At 39.1% G+C, this 25,570-nt stretch overlaps 2 protein-coding genes across 3 annotated transcripts; one reads left to right on the top strand and one right to left on the bottom strand.

The window, feature by feature from the left end:
• Window positions 1-5,144: 5,144 nt before the first annotated feature.
• On the bottom strand, window positions 5,145-19,938 carry tbcelb (tubulin folding cofactor E-like b). The gene is made up of 9 exons (XM_079488299.1): window positions 19,801-19,938; window positions 16,882-17,039; window positions 16,504-16,668; window positions 15,932-16,071; window positions 15,220-15,401; window positions 14,840-15,096; window positions 14,256-14,382; window positions 14,000-14,116; window positions 5,145-8,959 (listed from the first exon to the last, which is right to left on the bottom strand). The coding sequence occupies exons 3-9, from the start codon at window positions 16,640-16,642 to the stop codon at window positions 8,635-8,637; spliced, it is 1,287 nt and encodes a 428-aa protein (XP_079344425.1). The 5' UTR covers window positions 16,643-16,668; window positions 16,882-17,039; window positions 19,801-19,938; the 3' UTR covers window positions 5,145-8,634.
• Window positions 19,939-20,531: 593 nt separating this feature from the next.
• On the top strand, window positions 20,532-25,329 carry ttf1.6 (transcription termination factor 1, tandem duplicate 6). Of its 2 annotated transcripts, XM_079451349.1 has the most exons (10): window positions 20,532-20,634; window positions 20,791-21,440; window positions 21,638-21,823; window positions 22,033-22,111; window positions 22,204-22,328; window positions 22,768-22,975; window positions 23,083-23,169; window positions 23,271-23,336; window positions 24,398-24,483; window positions 24,672-25,329. In XM_079451349.1, exons 2-10 carry the CDS (start codon window positions 20,825-20,827, stop codon window positions 24,863-24,865), a joined length of 1,647 nt encoding a protein of 548 aa, XP_079307475.1. In that variant the 5' UTR covers window positions 20,532-20,634; window positions 20,791-20,824; the 3' UTR covers window positions 24,866-25,329. The 2 variants fall into 2 exon arrangements, with proteins under 2 accessions (XP_079307475.1, XP_079307476.1); XM_079451350.1 differs by having other exon boundaries at window positions 20,566-21,440; window positions 24,672-25,130.
• The last annotated feature ends 241 nt before the right edge of the window (window positions 25,330-25,570 follow it).

Consider the following 25,570-nt stretch of genomic DNA (forward strand, 5'->3'; position numbering starts at 1 on the left):
AGGCTAATGGGTTTAATTTAGCAGGCTTGAGTTGCCAGAGTCTTTACGGCAACCCTGAGGGGCTGTAGTTTTAGTTTCACTCCCTTTGGATTTACTTAACCTTAACGTGCCAAAATAAATGGACATTCACTCCAAACCCAGGATCAGGTGATGGATAAAGATGTTAATTTGTTTTGAGGGCATGTTGTCAAAAATAGGAAAGATGGCAAGAGTCACTTGATAGTTTGTCAATGAAAATGCATTTTAGAAAAGGCAATAACAAACAAAGAGATCAGCAATGATGCCTTTTAAATCACCTCCCAGTCTATAGTTGCCATTTACCTTCAATTAAATTAATATTACCTAATATTTCATTTTAACTTGGTTGTGAATTTTTTTTATCATTTTCTCACCCTCATGTCATTCCAAACTGTTTGACTTTCATGAAAAAAAGGAAAAACCTTTTGGAATGTTGCAATATTTCTGCTCTTTTTTTCATACATGAAAGAGTATGTGAATTCCAAACATTCTGTCTATCATCTCCTTTTTCAGGGAGAAAAGTATTTCATATGGGTTTGGAATGACATAATGGTGAGAATGGTGTAATTACTTCATAATATCACATTTTCAGCATAATGTTGTCAGACGTCTTTGTAATCCAACAAATCAAAGGTCACAATTGCTGTTGGTCCACCAATCATTATGTTCCATCAAATCACTTTTTATGAAATTTCCACAGAATAGAGGCCAGAAATCTTTGACCTTAGGATATGGGTCAGTCAAATATGTCTCTACCAACAAGTATGTGATTAAATATGTTAAATGTACATGTAAATTATATACAGTATCATAGCATACAGGTTTCTTGTTCTGATTTAATCAATCCAAAATCAAATCATAAATGAGATTAAAATAACAAATACTAGGAATTTAACACTAAGAAGATTTTCAGAAATAGCTGTAATTGTGAAGCCAAAGACAAAACTCTTATATTACCTTTACACAATAAAATCTGAATTTACACACAAGCATTTGAAAATAGCAACAGACACTATCGTAAATGTTAAATCTATTTGAATAAGAATTGGATTCTGATAGGTGTATCGCTGGTTCTTATTGCCAAAATATCCAACGGCCAAAATAACTTAAATTTAGTCTCCTGAGGATTGCCTATGTGTTCGGATACCATGCTGTTGAACATCTTTCGTCATGAAACCACAGCACGGACAAAACTGCCATTTGGTGGGATTCCCAAGTGAACCATGAGATACCGTGTGTGATGCCAAAAAGGCAAATCCATTGCGGTCCACATAACATTAGATAGACTGTCAGAGTTCATCTGGCTAACCTTTTAGAAACTGATCTCAATGAGCTGCCCATCCGACAACTGACATTAATACCAATGATGTTATCAAAATAACTTGTAACCAATTGGCTGTTAAAACCTATCATTTACATTTGTGCAAAGTGTTTTCCGAAACAGAGAAAGAGAAGGTGGGTGTTAAATAGGCAGAGAGCACCTGAACATCACTTGTGAGAAACTTACAAGGAGAGAATGAGGAAAGAAAACAACACATGAAGAAAATAGTGAAGAGAAATCAGCACTCACCTGCCTTCAGAGGACGGATGTTCAGCACGTCACCTGTGCATCAGCCTCTAAGTCACATCCAAGTGGGTACCATCAACGCAGTGTCAAGAGTGGAGGGGCTCTGCTCTCAGATGCAGAAAAGGGAGGGAGAGAATGTTCAGAACCGTTCTAAATCCTCCACTCACACAGAATGCTGGTCCAATTCCACCGGACTACCGCCAAGGAAAAAGAATTGTGAGCACGACCCGATCCGTGCCTCAGGGTACGCTTGATTTCAAAGAGCAAAAGTCTGGAGAAAGTTATCCCAGAATGAGAGAACTGAGGAGGAGTGAGTGCGTGGGTTCCCTGTACTGCTCTACTGGAGGAAAACGCATCAGAGGCAGGCGCTACCTTTTGCACCGGGTATACTGTTAAACTTAATCTGAGGTCATTTATTTGGGAAAGGGGGAGGACAGGAGAGGGAGAAGGAAGGAGAGAGGGGTGGCGATGAAGAGAGGGGCAGAGACTTACGAAAGAGAAGAGTGGATGAGAGAAACGTGAAGGGGGGAGTTGAGCCGTGGACCAGTGAAGGGTGGCGTTCGCTAAGCTAGCGAAGGGAAATATTGAAACTAGACCCATAGGCACAAAGAGGATTTCTTGAGAAAATGTCAGGCCTTTGGACTGAACCCCAATTCCCTAGACGGCAGCTCTCTCTATATCTAGTGCACAGTCCAATGCATCTCTTCAGGGCTTCTTTGGCCTTCCCTAGGGGCATTTATTTACAAAAGGGAAACACGGCAGAAAAACATTGCTTTATTTGGTTAAAAAGAGAGAGAAGATCTTAGGTTACTACATTACCATGAATCAGCTCGGACACTCTGTGTGTGTGACAAGAGTGCGTGAGCGAATCAGTGCTCCCCCTCCATTCTACCTGGTCTACAGGCACTAATTAAAGACAACCTCATTTGCAACGGCTCACTCAACCCTGGTTTGTTCTCCAAATGGGGCTCATTTCCATAGATGTGGTGCTGAGATAACTAAAAAGGAGGTAAATCATTGGTGCATCCGCGATGATAGGGTCTGGGAAGGAGATGGGAGAGAGATCCGAGTCAGACTTTGCATTGTTTCTAGGAGGACAGTGGACGAAACTAGATACTGGAGGTGGGCAGGATGTGTGAAAGCCGACTGGACGGACGCAGACCCCAGATTCCCTGTGACCAATGCGGGGTCCCAGCGGAGGGTTCCTTTACACCTTGTTGCTTTGTTGTGTTAATGCAGCCCATACTTTTAACCAAACAAGGACGCTGAGAATTTGACAAAGATCGCAATGTGGTCCCAGACTGACTGTTGGAGAGTTGAATCATCTTGTGCTGGAACGTCCAGATAAAACATGAGCAGAAAAAAGAAGTAAGGACAGGAGGGATACAACAATCTTTATCTTCTCACCTTCGTCCCCTTCTTACGATGTAATGAGCTGCTAATAGGTCTTATCATTCTGCGCCTTTTATTTTGTCTGTAGTTCTATTAATCTCGACTCGAAAAAAGAAATGTTGTGATTGTGGAATAGGTCAGCCTAGCTGAGATAATCCCGAATCCTTACAACCAGTTTCAGTCTCACAAAGAACAAGAGACTGCTATGCACTTTACGATAAGCATTACCTCCACTGTCTGGGTGTAGGAGTCAAGTGTCCGATAAAACGTAATCACAAACTGTCAGCCCCATCAACCACCTGCCAACTAAACCTGGCAGATCTGAATCAGGCTGACCGAATTACCATAATGTCAACCGGTACAACGGAGACCTTTGGAGTCATCGAACCGTTTCCGTGGGAAAGGACACACAGCAAATTCGGGAACGCTAACCCTGCAGTGGCGTGCCGTTAGGTCCACCAGGCCTGACTCTGAAAACAGGAAAGGTCCTGGACAAGAACCTGGCTGGGTCATCCAATATCTTCATTTATTAAGCCAACCCACGCAGTTGTTTTGCCCTCGTTTTCTCTACTTTCCTCAACAATGTCAGGCCCCCTAAAGGTAAGTAAAACCTTCCCAGAAAACATCTCCCCCTCCTGGCCACACAATGAGTCTCCTTCAGCTCTGGTTGCTTCGTGGTGCACAGGGTAGATCAAGCTACCCAGCCAGCTCTTTTTGCTCTAGCTACAGAGTAAGCCGATTAAAAAAACCTTCTTAAAACCCTCACCTATCCAAAACACCAAATCCCTCAGCAGCTCCCTGTGTGACCTTACTTTTGTAGCCCAGCCCTGCTTTTATGCCTTGGTGACCCCTTCTGTCACTCTTTCCTCAAACTGGCACAGCTCTTGGTGTTGCCGATTCACTGGTGAACTCTGGAAAGCTATGCTGTCCAATAGAAAGGCCGCTAAAAGAATGAAAGTCTGGTTGGACAATGCTGTTTGTGTGACAGTGATTTGGCACGTGTGAAGCTTTCACCTGCAGGTGTGACAGACCAGCACCCTCAAAGCCACCAGAACCAATTAGACATCTTTTTTATCAGCCCAACTGTGGCAGTGATCCAAGAGGCAGGAGACATGTGGTTGGAATCCCTTTAGACTTTATGTCAAGCCTTTTGGTGAGGTCATAGAGTTGCTTACAGTATCTTAAAGTAACTTTATTCAAGTGTACTGTTAGTATACTTCTTTTAAAATAGTTCAGTCTGCTTTTTTGTACTCCTTAGAGACTTAAAATTACACTAAGCAGTACACAAAAACACAGTACACCTGTACTAAATCTTTTGATATATATTTAAGGTTTATTGGACTATTTTTAAGTATACTTGCATGTAATTGTGTTTACTCTTTTGATTAAGTAGCCTCTTAAATACTTTTCACCTCATTTTACATCCTGTGCGTGGAACCTGATTATACCTAAAAGTACACTTAAAAGTATATTTCATGTATAAACATTAATACTTTGGAACATTGTAGTATACTTAAAAGTGCAAAAATAACCTACAACTGTAAGTGTGATGTTACAACATTCAAGTATTCTTGCAGTATAAAAAACCAGTTGTTTACTAAAAGTATACTTAAGTGCATTTCATAAACTGTAAAGTATACTATTATAAGTACACTTAGTAGTATTATTAGTATAGTAGTATTAGTAATATTATTAGTGTTTGAACTAGTAAACTATTAGTTTATCTATATATAATTTTATACTATACAGTTGCAGTACAAATCAAAATGTAATTGTAAACTAGTTGTGTGCTGCTTAAAGTTTACTATTGTAACACTTAAAGTATACTTTTATAAACTAAAAAGTGGGCCAATTTGGAATAAATCGTTTTGAAAGAGTACACTTACAAGTATACTTTATACAATATTCATTGATATTAGTATACTTACTACATAAACTATACTTAAAATATACTTTAATTGACTTATATATATTTAAATAAATATATTTATTATATTTTTTAACAGGGAAGGGAATCCTTTTTTGATTGTACATAAATGAGCGCATGACATCTGCATGATCCTCTGCTTGTGTAGGAGGAAAAGTAGACCATCAAAACCTGTAAAAATAAACACGTTATTTAACAATATAGGTAAACTACATAGATTGAGGAAACGATAAATGGATTTGATGCAAGCGCAGCCAGCGTTTTATTCTTAACATCTTTCAATAAAGCATTCCACAAGCAGAACAACACAGGAGTAAATAAGTAAATACGTCAGCACCTGCTCTGTTAACAACATGTTGGCGTTAGAGGCCAGACGTCCGTTGGGAGCAGAACAGAGAGGATCAAGTGACATCACCACAGCCAGAACACAACAAGAACAAAATATGAGCAATGAGAAACTTGTAGAGACGCAGGCACGGATGAAAGACTGGAGAACAGACTATAGTTTGTGGATCAGAGCGCATGCACTGCGGCCTAGTGGGGCGTAACATTAGTCAGGATTATTATCCAAAGAGGACATTTGTAAGCATCACAAGGTAAATAAATGACAACAATACGGTATAATCATAGGATTTGGACAAGATATGAAGATCTAGCTCAATTTCCAGTGATGGGACACAAATGACACCGTGATGGGACCAATGAGTCAGATTGGAGCAGCTGGACTTAAACGGCGCAGGTGATAAGACAAAACCAATAAAGCTGTCTCAATGTCTGAAAACAATATCCATGGGGGCTCTTCTTCTATCGGTAGGGGTATTATATATAACTCTTCAGCTAATCTGAACCCCTAATGGTTTCTGAGCTCCTTGTTAACACCCTTCTGTGGGATAGAGTTGCATAGGGACACTTTGGTAACTAGAGATGAAGTCTATACCATATCAGTTAGAGCCATTCTGCTGGAAAACGCTATGGGAATGAACAGGACAAGCCCCGGTAATTCAACTCCTGAAACGTATAGACTGATTTTTGCTGAGTAGGGTATGGTTTAAAGGGGTAGTTCACCCCAAAATAGTTCATTCATCTCCCTCATGTCACTCTAAACCTGTGGGACTTTCTTCGGCAGAACACAAAAGATGATATTTTGAAGAACCCCATTGACATCCAGTTTGAAGGACACAAAACCACTGAGACATTTCTCAAAATATCTTCTTTTGTATTTCCTAGTAGACAAAAAAACATATACAGGATTTGAACGACATGAGGGTGAATCTTTATTTCTGGGCGAACTGTCCTATTAAGTTTCATGTCAAAACACGTCCAATGAGATTTCAATTGAGGTTCATTGATATTTGTAAAGACAAAACAAGTCGGAATAAAATGAATTTAAACTTAGAGGCTAATAAGCCCACAAAAACATCTACTTGACAAAAACACTGACAAACTCTTTACATTAAATGTCTGTGAAAACTGCACAGTTGACTAAACTATGTTTTCATTCCAAATGGTTTTCTTTCGAAAACAAAAGTGCCAAAATCGCTGAGATGTTGTTTTAAAACATCTCTGTTTTGTTAATTATATGGAATCAACTTCCCCATTAGACAAACTCTTAAGATTCCTTTCACCAATGGATTGATCGCATGCAAACCCAGGTGGGTTTCAGGCTCAAGTCTGTTGTTATTCAAGCAGTGAGGAAGTATCTCTGTGGCTGGTCTTTCAGCTCGAGGTTCCCTTTCTATAGGCCCTGTCTTAATTCTTGCAACCAGACCACTTTACTACCTGACTACTGCAGCTCTACAGTATCTTAAAGGCACACGCCATCTTTTCAGCTGACTGTATGCTTTAAAGGGACAGTTCATCCAAAAATAAAAACGTTGTCATCATTTACCCACCTTCGAGTTGTTCCAAACCTGTATACATTTCTTTGCTCTGATGAACACAGATAAGATATTTGGAAGAATGCTTGTAGCCAAACAGTTCTTGGACACCGTTGGCTCCCATAGTAGGAAAATGACAATGGCGGTCAAAAGTGCCCCAGAACTATTTGCTTTCCAACATTCTTCAAAATATCTTCAGTGTTCAACAGCACAAAGAAATGTATAAAGGATTTTAGTATGGTAGTATGGAACGCTTAAATATGTGTAATGGTGATTAATTGTGACACTTATAAATCTTAAGTCACTCATTTATTTTACAATCCATCAGTTTATACACTAGTTTCTTATAGAGCTGTCTAAACCCTTTCTAAATTTTGATTTATGAACAAACGATTGCTGTGGTAACTATGGTAGTCAATGGTGGCCAAAACTGTTTGGTTACAAGCGTTCTTCCAAATATCTTTCTCTGTGTTCATCAGAAGAAAGAATTGATACAGATTTAGAACAACTCAATGGTGAGTAAATGAAGACAGAATTTTTATTTTTGGGTGAACCGTCCCTTTAACTGTTGTAACATGACAGAGGTCTGAAAGCTGCTGACTAAAAACACAGCAAAAGTGGTCGAGTGTGCTCTACGATTGTTTTAAGGTCAATACTCATCATGTGCATGATTACAGATCAGAAAAACTTTATTTTTTAATGTCCAAAATGCACATATTGTGTATACTGAATCAAATGTGGGTAACCTAGTCACAATTAATCCATGCAAACCTCTTCAAATGGGAATAAATTATAAATACGATGAGATTAAAGCACAGAATTCAATAGAATCTCCGTCACTTGACATGAAGGTGAATACTGTAAATTATGACGTCATTTTCATTAAGAGGATGGATGTCATTAACTCACAATGACTGGTTGCGACAAGTTTTCATTCGTTTCCCCCAATGCTTTGACACTCTTTCCACTTTGCTGTCAACGAAAGTGCCTCTTTCGTATAATTCGCAGTCCCTGTGATGGCTATTTATCTAAGAGATCTCTCAAGATCAAGATGTCCATTGTTAGCGGGTTTTAACAGAATATTATTTCAGGACTCTAGACAGCAGGGTTGTGAGCTTATAGCTGAGCGTATAGCATGTATGGTTTATTGATAAAAGCCTGGGTATACCTACCTGAATTTGCAAACATGAGCCAACTGGTGCAAAGAATGTGACTTAGTTTGTGAGACTATACTATACGTATATGTTTATATAGCATGTGTCCTTTGGTGGGTTTTTTTCAAGAATTCGAATTGACAATAAAGGACTAGAGACTGTATAACTGTATGGCATTGTGGGTAATTCCTGAGAAACAGTCTCATAAACAGGGAACAACTAAAAAAATAATTGTGAATAGAATGAGAACAGAATTTTTTTTTAAAGTCCACTCCATTTTGTAACATTCACACCTATTAAACCATGAGTCTCAAACTCAGTTCCTGGAGGGCCACAGCTCTGCACAGTTTAGCTCCAACGCTAATCAAACACACCTGATTCAGCTATTCAACATCTTCAAGATTACAAGAAACTTCCAAGCAGGTGTGGTTTAGAGCTGGTTGGAGCTAAACTGTGCAGAGCTGTGGCCCTCCAGGAACTGAGTTTGAGACCCATGTATTAAACTGAAAAGGGTTTCATCTAGAGATCTCATTTTGGGGACTGGCACCTTGTCAAACACGACTAAAGATGCTCAAAAACCAGATCAGATTCTGTTTAATCCGACTGCACTGTGTTATTAGACAGTGTCCATGCTGTCTCTCATTCTCTCGCCATGGAGAGACATCTCAACCAGTTGTTGTTTTTCCAACAGTTGTTCCGTCACTGCGTCTTAGGTACCACCAAGATCTCATCTCCATCCCGTATGCTGTAGGAATGAAGTGCTCTTCCTCCGTATTTCAGCTCCTGGGGCTCTAATGCATAGCCGAGCTGTCGGGCGATGTAGTACACGCGCATCTTGTTCGGAGGAAGCTGAACCACAGCTTTCAACTGTTTCTTCAGGTCGGCCACCGTCTGGTCCAGTCTGAGGTCCAGAGGGTCTGTATGATCCCCGCAGCGCAAATCCACCTGGACGCTGCAGAGAGGACGCAGGTCAACCTCCGCCAGAGGGGCCAGGCGACCGTAGCGTGCTAGCAAAGTTTGGTACCTGAAAAAATCATAGAGAATGCCTGAAATGGGACTTATCAACATAACGGTGTCTGTTCAGATTACGCTTTTACTTTTATTCAATCATACTCAAATATTTAAGATAAATAACAACTGCAAAGAGGCAGATAACACAGAGCTTGTGTATTCGACCCGGTTGTGTGTGTAGCTGTTTGTGAGTACAGTGGGTTTTTCAACCGTGAGAAAGTTCTCACCGCCGGCCGTTTCACCCTACCTCCCTTCCCGTCTTGCCGAAGGATTGTGGGAAAGATAAGAGGAGATCGGCAGGTACAATTAAATAAAATCTCCACAAAAAAAGTCTTTTAGCTTTAGAGGGCTACAGTAACCGACACAGCCAATCAAAGTAATTTCCCCAGCCCGTCCAGAACAGTCTACCCACAATGCAGAGCCTGAGCCTGGGTAGGTGCCTGTGGCTCCCTGCCTTCGCCTTGGGAATACAGGCCCTTCTATACAAAGTGCCACTCTGTCTGAGAGAAAGAACAGTTTCACTCAAGGGTCTCATTTAGTGTGGCTAAGCTCTTTAAATGAAGGCGAATGGTGTTCACCGCCGCGATAACATAGCTGCCTCGGATTCCTCCGAAAGTGCCTTTCTCTGGGATGGGTCCGGACGGTCGCCATAGTGCGGTGCACCAGGTTCACGGCAGAGCCGTGCAGTAAGGGTACTGTAGATAATGCGGCAGTTGTCAGAAAAAACCCAATACGCTCGGTTTTAAGGTAGATAATCTGAACCGAGATACGATCGCCATTAGCTTCAATTTTCGACAGCAGTGAATGTAGATAATGTGATATGTGGTGTATCTACAACTTAACTAAATACCTGTGCGGAATTTGTGAATAGTTTCATACAAAGGAAACGTTTGGTGGCTGTCACCTTAAATGAACCCGACGTGAAACTGAAAAGCTTTGTTGACAATACACACAATTTAAGCCTTCACTCGTTTAATAGAAACTATATGACAAATGCTACAGCCTTAAGAGAGCATTACAATTTTTTATTTATTCAGCATTTCAAGATTTGTATTAAAAGATGTATTGTGGCCGTTCCACCGTGCCTGTTGAATTTCAGCAAAATCAAACCTCAGAAGGGACATAAAGACTGACAGCATGACAAGACACATGAAAACTGTGATCAAATCCAGGTTATCAACTTTTACTAAATACATGTAGATATATGACCGTTGCATAGATTAAAAGTGAATCTGAACTTTCTATGCAGTCCTGAGGTCTGAAAAAATACGGAGCATCTTTTCTTTTCACCTGTTTCTCCAGTATTCATGTATTTCTGCAAATACAGGCAAATAGAAACAATATTTGAATTTGAAATTTGGGAGAAATATTGTTAGTAGTTCCCAGAATAAAACAAAAATACCTATAAATAGTGAATTCAGAAAAACCAAGTCTCCTATTTTGGTCTGCGGCTGTATAGCATAACATCCGGTTTGTGTTTGTATAATATAACTATTTATATTTTATTTATGTTTATATTCATTTATATGATTATTTTACTGTACAATCACTGTATTAAATAAACCATTTGTTGAATTTTATGTTCATTTTATTTAATACACAATTTATTGAATGGGTCCTGTAGTTCGGTCGCATTTTAAGAAACCGTATGGTGCATTGACATCTAGCGGTTGAGCTTGGTATCGCAGTCTAAATTCAAAATATTGGAGAGACAAGTTTAGCCAAGCAACTCTTCTTGTGAGTTTCGTATATAAGAAATAATCTACAGACACTCTTTTGTTAGTGAATGTGTATCGGAAGTTCAGTTGGGGTCACAAAACTGCACATGTGCAGTAACTTTGTTTATGTTGTTTAGATTAAACCGTCTATAGTGTGAAATATACAAATCAGTGTGAAATAATATTTCATATTGAAATAATTTGCTTGCGTTTATCTGAAGACATGAAGTCATATACATTCAGATGGCATGAAGGTAAGTAAATATTTTGGTAAACTACTAGTTGAAACTCAAGTAGGATACATTTTTAAAATAACATTTTAAGTCAACTTCTTTGGCATTTTTATCAATAATGTCTGTGGTTATAACAGCAACTCTTGAGCATTGACGTCCATCACTTTGGAGGCTGAAACCACTTATCTTCTTAAATTACACAATCTATTATTGTTCTTAGTCTTAAAGCAGACTATATGAGCAGTGATGTACTCTTACATCCTGTATGGTGCCCTTCACAGCAAGTATTTTAACAAGGTCCCAAGCTATAGTTACTCAAAGACAGCAAGACCAATACTGTATTCTCTTTAACAACGCTCACACTCTCCTCCTCTCATCCCTTTATGTTTCACTTCCCTCCTGAATTTCCTGCTCCTCACGGGAGGATCAGCGTACCATGGACACAGCTCAGGTTTATGTTACTCAAAGGCTAAAGGCTGTATAGTGCTATACTGCCATTCTCTTACTTACACACACTATAGCTTCATTCACATAGAGATTACGGAAAATTCCCAAGTTGTCCAGGCAACTGTTCCGACATTGAAACCGCATTGATTCATTTACACAGCTGAAGTAATCAAAGAGTCACGTAGGGGTTTTAAGAGTGAACAAACTGTTTCAGAATTCCAATGATATTATATTATTTAGTCGTGCAAACTTTATTTAAACCCTAGGAATTATTTAGAAAGTCGATGTAAACAATAAAGCACTCTTCCTAAATCTCTATATCACCTCAGCTTTATTAAGATAACAGTGCGGCACTTACTTATGCTTTAAAGTTATGTCTAAGCAACCGTGAATGTGACTAAGGTTACAAAATGTCACTTTGAAAGTTTCTCAAGTGGTCCTATTCATTACTTTACGCATGCATTGGGTCAAAAGGTTTGTTCGAGGTCAGGTCCTTTCTGCCCATCTCTGTCTCTGTTCCCTAGATCTTTGCGCTCTTTCAGAGGGTTATCACAGAGTTGGTAACATAGCCTAAGCTCTGATCTCTGCCCAGGAGGGAGCGAGAGCAACCGGGGTTCAAAAAGGGGCCGACCTTAACCCAAATCTCCAGTGTGCCTCAGCACCTGCCCTTTCACCCTCCAGTGCCAACTCTCATCTCAACCTCCTCCCTCTGGGAAAGCGAAAAGGGACAGGAGAGAGAGAGAGATGATGGGAATGTGGACAGAATAAGCAGGGTCAATGAACATTTGTTTTAGTTTATGTAAGTCTATAAATGCAACATTTTCAAGTTATATGCTTAAAGGCATAGTTGACGCAGAAATGACAATTCTGTCATCCCTCAAGGTGTTCCAAACCTGTTTAAATGGCTTTGTTCTGTGTTGACAACCATTCGATTTCAGTAGTGCCACAGATCTGTTTGGTTAAAAATTGTCCTTTGCGTTCGGCAGAACAACACATTTAATACAAGTTTGGAACAACTTGAGGGTGTGCTGACAGAATTTTCATTTTTGGGTGAACTATCCCTTTAAATCTGTACACTTTGTACTAATTTCTAAGGTTATACGATAACTTTGTGTCCAACGGACAGAACATTTATCTTAATCGTCTTTCTCTCAAGGGAGCTGTAGACAATTGTGACCCCATTATTTAATCATTGAGCCGAACATGAGACGTCCAATTCATTAACTGATGGTCATTCTGATAAATTTCAAATGAAAAAAAATCATATGAAGCCAAATTACCTGTTCATGATTCGAACAATGGGAGTTTACTGATTTTACATAACTATTAGACACACGAGACAACACTTGCTGAAAGACTCATTTCCACCTGACCTCTGGTTTCACAGCAATCGCAAAAACGGGAATTCCTGTGGCACTGCTAACACAACCACATCAATACAGCAGGCCTGTGTGAGCCATTCCAGAACGTAAACCACATCATCTGCATCACTCGATGGACAAAACAGAAAGTCTGGGACGTCGTTCCACTCCTTTAAAAAAAGAAACTCCCGCAAACCCAATCCCCCTAACTGAAAAGGGGCAGGAGAGACAAGCAAGGGAGTATAAGGGGGGGCGAGCGAATAAAGCTGCCACCTCGTGTATCGATTTTCTGATTGGAGTATTCTGGTACAATGGCGTCTTTGAGGAGAAAGAGAGTGGACACATTGTCTCCCAAAGGTTAGACTCCCCTGCTGGAGGCTGGAGCCGGCCGTAACCACTGAAAAAACTCTCCGTACAATCTCCCAGGTTAAGTGGAATGAGGTGGGATACAGAACGTGGGTGATCCGTTTTAAGTGTCTTTTGATTGCGAAGACCCACCGAAATGTCCCCCTATAAAACCGCAATAAAAAAAATGGAAAACCTTTGCATAACTAGAGAAAGGAAACTATGCTAGATTGTCGCCAGGATACTTGGCTAGCAGGGGAGTGAAGGATAGTTAAAGTAAGTATTATCCTGATTATCCGGAAAAAGGGGGCTGGGATCACCTGGGACCATCAAGAGCAGTGAAGTTGAGTTGTAATAACCAGAATAATGGGCCAACCATCCCCACACAAGCGATACTGGCTTATGTTGCCTATCAGATCCAAGTGAAACTAACCTTTAATGTCTATGAACTGACTGCGAAAGGATGGAACTGAAATTACAAGAAAGATAGATGTGTTGCTCCTTTCAAAGTGATTGTATCAAATTACAGATGACTAAATAAATACAAAAAATATCACAATATACAGATATATCCATCGATTGACACAAGTATGTATTGTTTTCTCTAGGGCTGTCAAATGTTTAATCGCACCCAGAATACAAGTTTGTGTTTACATAACTATGACTGTGTACTTTGCATATTAATTTCGCATTTATAAGCACCTACATGTATACATTAAGGAAACATTTATACATAAAACAATCATTTTAATTATATATAAATGTTTATATTTCATATTTTTCTTAAATATATGCATGTATGTGTATGTTGTTATAAATACAAAATGAACACGCACAGACATATAACTGTATGATGTAAACACATTTTAATCTGGATGCGATTAATCGTTCGATAGCCCTAGTGTTCTCGAAAGACACAGTTGGTGTGAGGAGGTGCGGTTGAGGTTACCTCTGTGGAAGCTCATCCTCAGGGCAGTCCAGATAGTAGCGGACGAAAAATCTTTCTGCGTCTTCTCTCTCTCCATCAGTGATGACACTGCCATTCAATACAGTCACGCTAGGCAACCTACCAAAACAACCAAAACACACGTCCGTGTGTATGTGTGCAGAAAGAGGGCAAGAAAGGGACGCACATTGATGTGTACAATCCTTTATGACTATTTGTAACAGAGCCAGTATGTGTTTAAAACTGTGTGTTTACGCACTGTGCGATCGTGAGGAAGCGTCTTTCATGGTCTGTGTATGGCTGTAGTAGAGGTATTCCCTGAACTCTGACCTCCTGAAGCTTCGGAAAGAAATTCAGTTTATCGAGGTCTTCCCAGCGAGCCAGACCTTAAAAATAAGAAAACACCAAGATATCAGCTGATCATTTATTACTTTTACGCATTATTATTTAGGAAAGAACATAACGATTTGTTACAACGATTTGGGCATTTAATACACTTATTTCTTTTAGGTGAACCATCCGGGACTGCAAAATAAAAACTGAGGACTTTTAAAAAGAATAAATAAGAACAAACAAGTAAAATCAGTTTGTTTCACTCTGCATAAGGCTGGTCGACTCACAGGGGCGGACATCATATAAACAACAGAACTCTACTCACTTTACACCAGATGTCAGTATTTGCTCAATTGCAGCGGCTGCTGCCAAAACTAAACACACACTGTACTCATTTAACACATGACATGTGAAGGTTAACGTAGCCACAACACAGACATTTGTGTTTGTTGTGTCTGCGTTAGGAGTGTGTGTTTGCTGATCTACAGGCCGGTGGTGGCGTTCAGGCACCTGTGTTGTGCAGGTTGATGCTGCGCAGGTTAGGAAACAGTCTCTTGGGGGAGTCTTCAGGTTCGTGGATAGATGAAAGAGAGTTGTTAGCCAGGATGAGAGAGACCAGGCCTGGATACATGAGGCCCAGTTTACGCACCTCCACCCACTCCTGCAGCTGGTTATCTGTGATATGCAGCAGCCGCAGGGATGGGCACGGTACAGACGATACGCTCACACTCTCAAACTCATTCAAACACAGAAACAACTCCTCCAGTCTACACACACAAGAACACACACACACACACACACGCATCTTTTAGTGTATGGCAAAACAATCGGTGGATGATGCTCAATATAGTAAATTACTCACATATTCAGACTACATATTCACAACTTACTCTGGGGTCTCTCGTGTAAGCGTATGCACCATGTTCCAGGTGACGTGTGTGTTAGTGAGGACGAGGCGGCGGAGGCCCGAGAATGCTTCAGCTGCTCCAGCGTCCAGACACGACCCTCTCAGGGGATTCATACTCAGATTGAGAAAGTCCAGGTTAGGGATATTAGAAAGGATCTTACTTATCTAGAGAAGCAGAGAATTATCATACTGAGTAATGTACAACATTTTTTACATAAATCATTACTATTGGTCACCCTTCATGTTTGTCATTTGCAAACATTTCATGAAAATAGCTTTTCATCATTGACAGTGATTAAAGAGGGCTCAAAACCTTTGTTCTGTTACACAAATATATTTAGAAAAATGTTAGCAACTGAGATTTCAAAGGGCACCGTTGACTACCACAGTAGAAAACATTAACATTCTAGTCAAAGGTTAAAATGCTTTTTGAAATGCCCGTAATCCACTCAAGCAGCATTTTCTACCGATCACGGACAAACAGCGCATGACACATGATCGCAGACATAACGGTATCATAATCGCTCTAAACAGGTCGATTTAAGAGGTATTTAGTGTTAATCGCGATCTATTGTGCTGACCTTATCTACTATCTATCTACATCATTTTCTTTTTTAAATGTTATAGTTTCATGGTTAAATCCTCGATTTATATTGTGAAGTAATTCTCTCGCACACAATACATTTTTTTCTCACCTCTCCCCAGTCTTTCAGCTGGTTGTGAGAGAGGTCCAGCTCAACCACGTGAGAACAGAAGGCGGCCACCTCCTCCTCATCTCCAGCCTGCGTGATTCCACAACCATCCAGGACCAGAATTCTGGGCAGATTTAGACGATCTGACACACATGCATAGACATAAGTGAGGTTAAATATAATAATAAATGTAATGCATATTCTCTCAGAGCAATCTACACATATCATATTCACAGTAGCAATACAATATGTGTTTACTGGCTCACAAAATCTGTGTTTAATATAATATGCTTTAGAATAAGAGATCAAATCTGTCATTTTACAAACATTACAAGACTTTATTTGGTGAAATACAAGGAGAAAATGAAGACAGCTTTGTTTTTTGGATGTTTTTACAAAGGGACTAGCTAACTTATTTTCCGCAGCAATCGCCAGCAGGCCACTGATGTTGTTAACGGAGATTAACTTGATTTTGCAGAACACAAAACAGGTCTACAAGTCAAACCTGTGTTATTACCACTACAATAGACGGCAGATCAGCTTTCGACCCAATGCCAGGCAGAAATACCACTCACCTTTGACAGGTGAACCCTGAGGACTCGACCGGATCACTATTCCAACCCCTGACCCACGGCAGTATGGGAAATTGTCAGGGCTGTACTTCTCACTGATCACCTGCACCAAAGTGCGTCCTCCTCTCTCATCTGACTCCATCTCACCTCCCACGCTCACACCTTCAGCTGAACAAACACACAAAAGTGTCAAAACATGGAATGATGCGAGTTTCAATCAAATAATCGATGTATTGCCTCAGGTGGAAGGGTCTGCCTTTTGTGTGGAATTTGTATCAAAGACAATGTAAATGAGCTGACCCTGCCAACTCCACCCGAGTTTACATAATAAACGCACCATGATGTATTCAAGTAAACAACGTTACAAGCTGAAGAACTTACATAAGATGTTTCCTGTTTGGATCTCAAGGTCAAATAGAAGCTCATTGATGGAGGTCTCTCTGGTTCCCAATTCTCCGATGCCTATGGAAGTACCGCATTCAGGGATGGATGTCTCTTAACCTTATGGGTCAGGGTTGGGGCCGTCTCACGACCTTTGACTTTAAAATAGCAACAAAACCGAGGATGAAATAGCAAGCAAGAAAGGGGCATGTGTCACATGCAATGGTTGTGGTCACAGAACAATCATTCTACTATCCTTTTATGATGTCTAGACAAATGAGGTAACACTAGCATTGGTATCGAAAGGTCTGGCCTTGAAATTAGATCCAAAAACACTGTGTTCGACTCCCATATGCTGCCATTCAGGGAGGCACAACGGACAAAATAAAAGGTGCTGTGCGTGATATTTAGGAGAATCTACTGACAAAAATGCAATATAATATACATAACTATGTCTTCAGAGGTGGAAAATGACCTTACATAATGACAGGTTGTTTTTATTATCATAGAATGAGCTATTTGTATCTACATACACCGCAGGTCCTCTTTCATGGGATTCGCCATGTTGTTTCTACAAGAGTCCTAAATGGACAAACTGTTCCACAGAACGTGTTTCGTAAATACATTATCTCCTTCAGCAAAGAAGTGAAAACGCAACAACATCTTTGTCCTGTGAGAGCCACGTAGTGCATCGAAAGGGAGGGGTGGAGCGAGCCTTTGGTTGCAAATTCGCAACCTCACCACTAGATTGCTACCGTGTTTGATACCGCGCATACTAAATCTCTTCGACAGTCGCTCAACACTCCCTTTCTGCAGGTGGCGCTAAACGCACCATAAGCCGGTATCCCATCCGCCAAACATAATGAGATATTTTGAAGAATTTAGGAAAACAAAGAGTTCTCGGCACATTTGCCTACAATTAAATTATTTCTACTGTGGTAGTCAATGATGTCCCGGAACTGTAAAAATGACTAACATTCTTCCAAATATCTTTCTTTGTGTTCATCGGAACAAAGTCATTTTTATGAATGAAAATTGCATGACGGATGGGTAAATGATGACAGAATCTTCATTATCCCTTTAACGAAAGCTCTGCGTCAGCCATCTAACATACGTCATTTAAGATGGACAGTCACTAGAGGGCGGAAGTGCATATTGAGATTATAACGAAGGATTATGAGAAAAAGAAAATGACCCACATCGATACGCTATTTACAATAAACGATGCAATATTTCATGAAAAATTGTAATTGTAACTTAACTTTAATTTCACTAAAAATAACACACAACATAAGCAAAGCTTTTTGAGATCCCAGGAGAATAACTGTTGTTGAAAACAAGACAGAAACAGCTATATATCAATAACCGTACAGTGTTGGTAAGTAATTAGTTACCGTAATTGAATAACTTTCCCCTTGGATTACTCTCATTTTTACTGCAATTTAATTACAGTTACTTTGGATGTAATTGAACTAAATACTGTGTAATGTATACAATACTATAATTGTCATCAAAATTCAAAGTCTAAGTTTAAAATGCGCGCATTAATCTCTCACATTTGTAATACTTAAGTCAGTTAATAAGAGTACTTTGTGTATTCAGTTTTATTGGAATGAATTAAGAGTCGTTTTATATCTATCCATGTCTACTTCACTTGATATAGGATATAGAATAAGTTATGATGTACTTTTTTGGAAAGAGTCATTTGAACAGCAATCTCATTACGCTGAAAAAGTTATTAATCACTACTTACTAATTACATATTTAATAGAGTAACTTACCCAATACTGCTTCCTGTGAGGTTTTTGCTTTTCTATGCATTTCTTTGCATATTAAATGCGATTTAGTTTCGCCTTTTCCCAAACAATTTTGTTAAATAAATACATTTTGCTGACGTTTACTCGAACACATCCCTAACAGCAAATAAAGCCCTGACCAACACTGTTTAATGTGTGAGCTTATTGTCTTTGAAGGACAAACTGCAAGAGAACACAGATCTTTACTGCTGACGGATTGACCTCCTGAGTGGACTTGTGATCTAAAAGTGAATGAAAGCAGAGCAAGCGGATAGCTGTCACAACCCTCTATGAAGTCCACTCAGAATACACCACACAAGCTTCTCATCAAACCCAACATTGATCTCCTTCCAAAACCTGTCTGTCTGATATTCTAATCAAACTCTTCTGGTGGGTGTGGCTTAGAACTTTAAAACAGCAAATATGTATCCCACAGAAAATTAAAACGTAAATGGATCGTCCTGCCCATAAAAGTTGCTAACATGACTCGACGTGATGTTAAAATAAGCCTCGGGTCAGGGGTCAAGCACACGCAGTCAACAGCTGCGCGACTGACACGTTGATGCGTTTTTTTAATCGCAGCGCTGCCATGACAACGCGTTTGTTTTGAAATCGCGTTCGACGCCGGAAACTATTGTTTAGTATTTAAAGACAAACACTCAACTGAACTCGCATCGTTCAACAGATGAACTATTAAAAAACTAAAACACTAAAAACTGTCACGTTATGTCCTTTAATCGTAACTGTATACCTTCACGATATATTAAATATAGAGCCAAAGGCGTAATACACATTGTACAGTCGCGTCCAGAAACACAAGCGTGTAACAGCACAGTTCATTTATTTATTGATCTAATCCAGAGACAACATACGGCAGCACCAAAAACGGATATTAATTTAACAGAATACGGGTTTTTAATTGCATGTAGAATCTAAATGTCGCGAGCGTGTTTACTGAGGTAAAGTTAGATGTTTAGACATAAAATAAATTAAAATACAGAGACGACGAGAACGACTATGGTTTGATTAAACACAAATCGTCTCTCTCGGCGTCCACCGGTGCTACACATAGAAATGCATGCTTTTTTTCGACAATTTATTCAACGTTGTTTAATCCGCTTACCGATGATAAAGGTTCGGCAAATCGCTCTGCTTGTATTTGTTGTTGTTCCGTTGACTGTGTTTGAACACGAAGGTCTAACGTAGTTACTTCCTATTGGCGAAAGCTGTGTTGTTGTTTTGCAGACTGTCGCTCCAGTGCAGAAGGTGGCAGCACAACATCAGAAACGCGAATCATGTTGTTGTTGTTTGGATGTACACAGCATTTTATGTATATCAAAGTTATTTGTGTATTATACTGTCTTAAAAGTTTTCTGATTTCCTTTTGTGCGAATAGTCTATATATATATATATATATATATATGTTTTAATTTGTTGTACATTTATCAAAAATGTAAAGTGCATTATTGTTTTATATTATTTAGTTTTGTCGAGGGAAACATTTGTTATTATATTGCAAAATATGAATAAGCACACCTGTTCTACCTGCGGCGATGCGCAGTCTGATTGGCGTATGACATCAAAATATCGCGAGAGCGATAGAAACGCTTTTTCTATTTTTTCTGAATTTAAAATGGTTTTTCTTCCGCTGAAATTTTGAATATATAACAGAATCATTTTATAATGTAAAAGTATATAAAAGCGTAATGTTAAAGATACACCGATCCAGTACTAGGCTTCTTCCATACGTTTTCCAATGAGCTCTATGGTAATGAGCAGGTTCAACTTCTTATCAGTGACCTAACTAGTGTTCACTTTATAGTGATTCAAGAGCCCCAATGTTCTTCTGCATCCTGTCCGACAGATGGCACTGTAGTCATGCATTTTCATTCCGAGGTAGTGAAGAAGAGAAGGGAGTACCCTCGTGGTAAACATCGCTGTAAATATAACTTTCCAGGTGCGTAGTTGCCTTCTTTATATTTAATACACATATTTCTAGTTTATATATCTGATAACAAGTTAAGAGTGCTTGACTAAATATTTGATCAGCTGCTATTTGCGTTAATTGTGCGAATCGTGCTTTCATCTAAACAACTATCATTATTTTGAGCAGACATATCGATTAAATACAGTCACGTGCGTTCAAAATGGACGCTGGTTATCCAGAAAAGATCAAGAAGAAGAAAAGAAAAAGAGACGCGCAAGCAGCTTTCGTTGAAAGTTCAAATGTGCAGAACGAGTCAGAAAAGAAAAAACACAAGAAGAAGAAGCGGAAAGAGGACGCGGAGACTTTAAGTGTCCAGGCACCTACAGAGAAAAAGATGAAAAGGAAACTGAATGAAAGAGAGTTTGATATTGATGCTCAAGAGGCGACATTGGTGGACGATGGACTCCTTCATGAAGTAAATGACACCAACTCACCATCAAAAGAAGGAGAGAGAAAGAAAAAGAGAAAGAAAGCGAAGATAAAACATTCAGACTGTGATGACCTCCATGAAGAGCAGTCTGGTGCCACCACGGAGATGGAGAACATACCAAATGTAGATGACCTGCAAACTGCCCAAGACCTCACAGATCCTGCCACACAAGTTCATGTTCAAACCTTCCGAAAGAAAAGGAGAAATGGAGAAGTTATGGAGATCGATTTTAAACTTTTGAGTGAAATGAAAGAATTTGTCCCCGACATCGAGTCCAGATATATAATAAATGTCAAGAAAATGATCATGTATGACTTGCCAAGGTTCCGGGTATTCAAAAAGCAAGGTACACTGCTTTCAGCACGCCTCTTAATTTCTCCTTACAAACTAACATACTACTTCCATTCTTCACCAGTGGAATTATTTCCATACTGTCATGCACCAGTTGATGGAGTATACTTCCCGACGTTCTTAAATGTAAATAATATAGTACAGTAAAATGAAAACATATCACTGATCTTTCTTTGTTAATGTTTGTGTTAGGAATCCCACTGAGACATGGACGGTTCTCCGTTGAGGAAAATAAGAGGTTAAGACAGAACGTTTTGGATTTTCTTGCTCTCACAGGAGTGGACAGTGCTACCAAGCTCTTTCACGTGAGACGGTTTCCAGACGAGAAAATGCGATTGACACAGTTGAAAAAGCAACACATTTTTTTCTTAAAGATTGGTGAGTCTTCACATTCACATCGATTTGATGCATTTGCCACAAAGCGTACTAGATTCAGCTTGCTCTTGATAAATACTTCTGCACACTTTTGAGTCCATCTTGAAGGCTGTAAGAGGTTGTACTGGTTGCAATAAACTTGTTTCTGACTTTATTTAATAAGAAGGTAGGATCACTGAGTAAAGTTTCCTCATTCTGTTTCTATCCAATAGCGGAAGGAATTCCCAGGTCTTGTTATGAGGTTTTTGTCCGTGGAAGAAAAACATTTGATGGTTACAACTATAAAGGAAGGTAAAGACAAGTATCATTATATAGAAACTATATGCTCTGCTGTTCAATGTCCTGAAAGAGAGTTCAATGCAATTAATTTCTTTCCTTTACAGGTTTACCGACGATGAAGTCAAAGCATTGCAGAAATATCAAACATTGCATGGCAATGACTGGGTGAAGATTTCTACACTAACTGGTCGAAGCGCTTTGTCTCTTGAGAAGCGTTATTCTCAAATCAGTAAGTTTAATTCAGTGTTTTTTTTTCATTGCTATACAGAAAAACTAGGTAAGATGTGTATACACAGCCATTAAGATGTTAATATCTGTGTACACATTTTCATTTTATGATATACTTGGCCCTTTAATAAACAAATTGATGAGATAAACAAACCTTTCATTCGAAACCTGCAAGACTTCCTTCCTTCTGCAGAACGCAAAAAAAAATGTTTAAGAATATCAAGTAACCAAACAGAAAACCAATGAGACATTTCTCGAAATATCACTTTTGCGTTGCACAGAAGAAACAGGTTTTAACAAAAGAGAGGTGAAAAAATGCTGACAAAATCTATCTGGTAAAATATCTCTACGTAAAAGTGTCCAGGCGCACTCTTCATTAGGGTCCATGTTGTATAACGGGGGGTCATTCTAGGTCATATCGGTTGTTCTTTATTACACAGATAAGACATTTGGGCCATGGTCAGAAAAGGAGTTACAGAGACTTTTGAGGGCTGTGCGAGACCACATCGTAACTGAACTTAAGTCCATGTCCACTGGTAAGAGGATGCCGACCAGAGTCAGTCGAGAAATGCTCTACAAGAAACTTCCGTGGTTTGAAATCGCTTACAAGGTTAAAACTCGAAGCTGGACCAAGTGCAGAGTCAAATGGTGAGAGAAATCAGATTATTTTCAGAACATGTTTTAGAGAAGTATGGCGTAAACATGTTTTCTTAGTGATTCTCTATTGTCCATGAAATTTGTCTTTTACCCTAAAGGATGGCCATCCTTTCGGTGCGGATGTCATCTGGGAGTGGATACCAGGGAAGGAAATCCCACGAGGCCAAAATCAGACTCATACAAGCGTAAGAAATCGTGTTTTTCTATGCTTACCTGATTTACGTTGTTTAGTTTTTTCTTTACCCGTCATCAGCTTGAACGTGATAAATTGTCGTTGTCCACACAGAATGTATGAAAGCCAGGTAGATGATGTTGTGGACATCAACTGGGAGGATCTCACGAGTGCTTTTGGGTGAGGATTGTTTTTTAGTCCAAATAGTGTACTACTTGCAAAACCCCAAAATGAGGTTTTATAATAACATGAGATAGTGTAGTGAGGTGGATCCCGCTGTCGTACAAAAACAGCGTTTCGAAATGAAACCGATCCTTGTTTATATTACCGTTTTGCATTTACACAACACTACTGAAAACGCACCATTCAGACCAACCGCTGTGTGAAGTCTTGTGCAGCACATCCCAAAGATTCTCAATGGGATTAAGGTCTGGACTCTGTGGTGGGCAATCCGTGTGTGTCTCATGCTCCCTGAACCACTTTTTCACAATTTGAGCCTAATGAAACCTGGCATTGCCATCTTGGAATATGCCCGTGCCATCTGGAAAGAAAGAACCCATTGATGGAAAGACCTGGTCATTCAGTATATTCAGGTATTCAGTTGACCTCATTCTTTAGGCACATAACGTTGCTGACCAATCCAATGGGAGGCTCGTACCTATTTGCTTAGTTAAATCTAGGTGGTGACTTTTTTTTGGTACAGGCAGTGTATGTGGGTGTAATTATGTACAATTAAATACACACACATGAAAGTATATATTAAGAAATATTTGCAGGTCTATATACATTTATAAAAATTTGATATATATATATATTTTAGTTTTTCTTAAAAAGATATATGCTTGTGTATGTATTTATATATACACAATTATTATGTAAACTAAAAATTGCAGAATGCAAACGATTGTCACGACTAATCATTTGGCAGCCGAAGAATAATTCAGTAAATGTTCAAACTAAAGTTTTTGTTTTGTTGGATAAGACTTTTTGTCCAACAAACATGTTATTGGGTAGTGTGGGGTAAGCTGTGTCAACTGCTAAATTGGCAGATTTTGACGAAAAGTACCCTCTGAGGATCTCATTAATTACATAAAAGATGTTATTGTCTTCACACAGTGGAATTACACAGGTTGCATTAGTAGAGAGTTTCTAGTAAGTAACTAAAATAATGTGTCTGCTTATTCAGGCATGATAATGCTCCAGCCGAGGTGAATAATAATTGTTGTCTTCCTTTGTAATAGTGATGTTCCTCCTGCATATGTTCAGATGAAATGGCATCGGCTCAAAGTGTGCTACGTGCCAAATTGGCAGAAAAAGTGTTTTGAAGGCAAGTATTGGTATTCATGGAGCAGTACTGCAAAGTTTGATTAAATATTTTAGGTTTAGTATACACGTTTTCTATTGTGTGTACTATACCTTGATATTATATATTTATATTACTTTTATATATTAATATAATATTAATGATATAGCTGTGTATCGATTGACATAAATGTTTGATGTCATTTCTCCCAGACATTGTTGACTACCTGCATGAGAAGGTCAAACCAAAACTGGAGAATGAATGTAAGGATCTTGATGAGAATGACCTGCCAGCTGACCAGAAGCAGAGCTTCCTTCTCTCAGACATCTTTCAGGATATAAATGAGAATTGTGACATTGATGATGATGATGACGACGACGACGAGGAGGCAGAGAATGAACAATGATTGGAGGACTATTTTTTTTTTAATTAAATGTTAACTTTGAAAAATTACGTGACATATTCCTTTACTGTATAGATAAAAGATGTACATAAAAATGTTCATGTATAGAATGTACAAATATTTTCTTTATTGTTATAAAAGTTTTTGCAAACGTTTTATTAAACAAGTCGATGAGTAAACGAGTGATATAAACTTGAAGATGATGTTAAGATTTCTTTCTCTTGCATGATGCCATGTTTACTGTCAGCTCAAAGCATTTGAACTTTACATTAGAATAACTGTTAAGTTGACATTAAGTTAAATCTCTGTTGACAGGAAAAGTTTAGATATATTTGGCAGTTGGGGGACAAAAAATAACCAGTCAACCTTTAGAATAAAACACACCTGTTTGACTTGCGGAGCTGCACAGTCCAATAGGTGTGCGCAAATCCAAATAACATTTCCGCGGAAATGTTGCGTTGATATGTAACAGAAGAAGAAGCGGAAAGAGGATGTGGAGATTTTAAGTGTCCAGGCACCTACAGAGAAAAAGATGAAAAGGAAACTGAATGAAAGAGAGTTTGATATTGATGCTCAAGAGGCGACATTGGTGGACGATGGACTCCTTCATGAAGTAAATGACACAAACTCACCATCAAAAGAAGGAGAGAGGAAGAAAAAGAGAAAGAAAGCGAAGATAAAACATTCAGACTGCGATGACCTCCATGA

This window comes from Barbatula barbatula (assembly GCF_947034865.1).
Source record: "Barbatula barbatula genome assembly, chromosome: 2".
Classification (NCBI taxonomy): domain Eukaryota; kingdom Metazoa; phylum Chordata; class Actinopteri; order Cypriniformes; family Nemacheilidae; genus Barbatula; species Barbatula barbatula.

Excerpts from the sequence above, each read along its gene's own strand:
- tbcelb (XM_079488299.1), bottom strand. The coding sequence starts at position 16,642 with ATGGAGTCAGATGAGAGAGGAGGACGCACTTTGGTGCAGGTGATCAGT. Across the intron at positions 15,402-15,931 it reads AGCTGAAAGACTGGGGAGAG|ATAAGTAAGATCCTTTCTAA; the intron begins GTGAGAAAAAAA and ends CTGCTTCTCTAG. Across the intron at positions 15,097-15,219 it reads CTTACACGAGAGACCCCAGA|ACTGGAGGAGTTGTTTCTGT; the intron begins GTAAGTTGTGAA and ends TTGTGTGTGTAG.
- ttf1.6 (XM_079451349.1), top strand. The coding sequence starts at position 20,825 with ATGGACGCTGGTTATCCAGAAAAGATCAAGAAGAAGAAAAGAAAAAGA. Across the intron at positions 21,824-22,032 it reads CATTTTTTTCTTAAAGATTG|CGGAAGGAATTCCCAGGTCT; the intron begins GTGAGTCTTCAC and ends TCTATCCAATAG. Across the intron at positions 22,329-22,767 it reads GAAGCGTTATTCTCAAATCA|ATAAGACATTTGGGCCATGG; the intron begins GTAAGTTTAATT and ends TTTATTACACAG.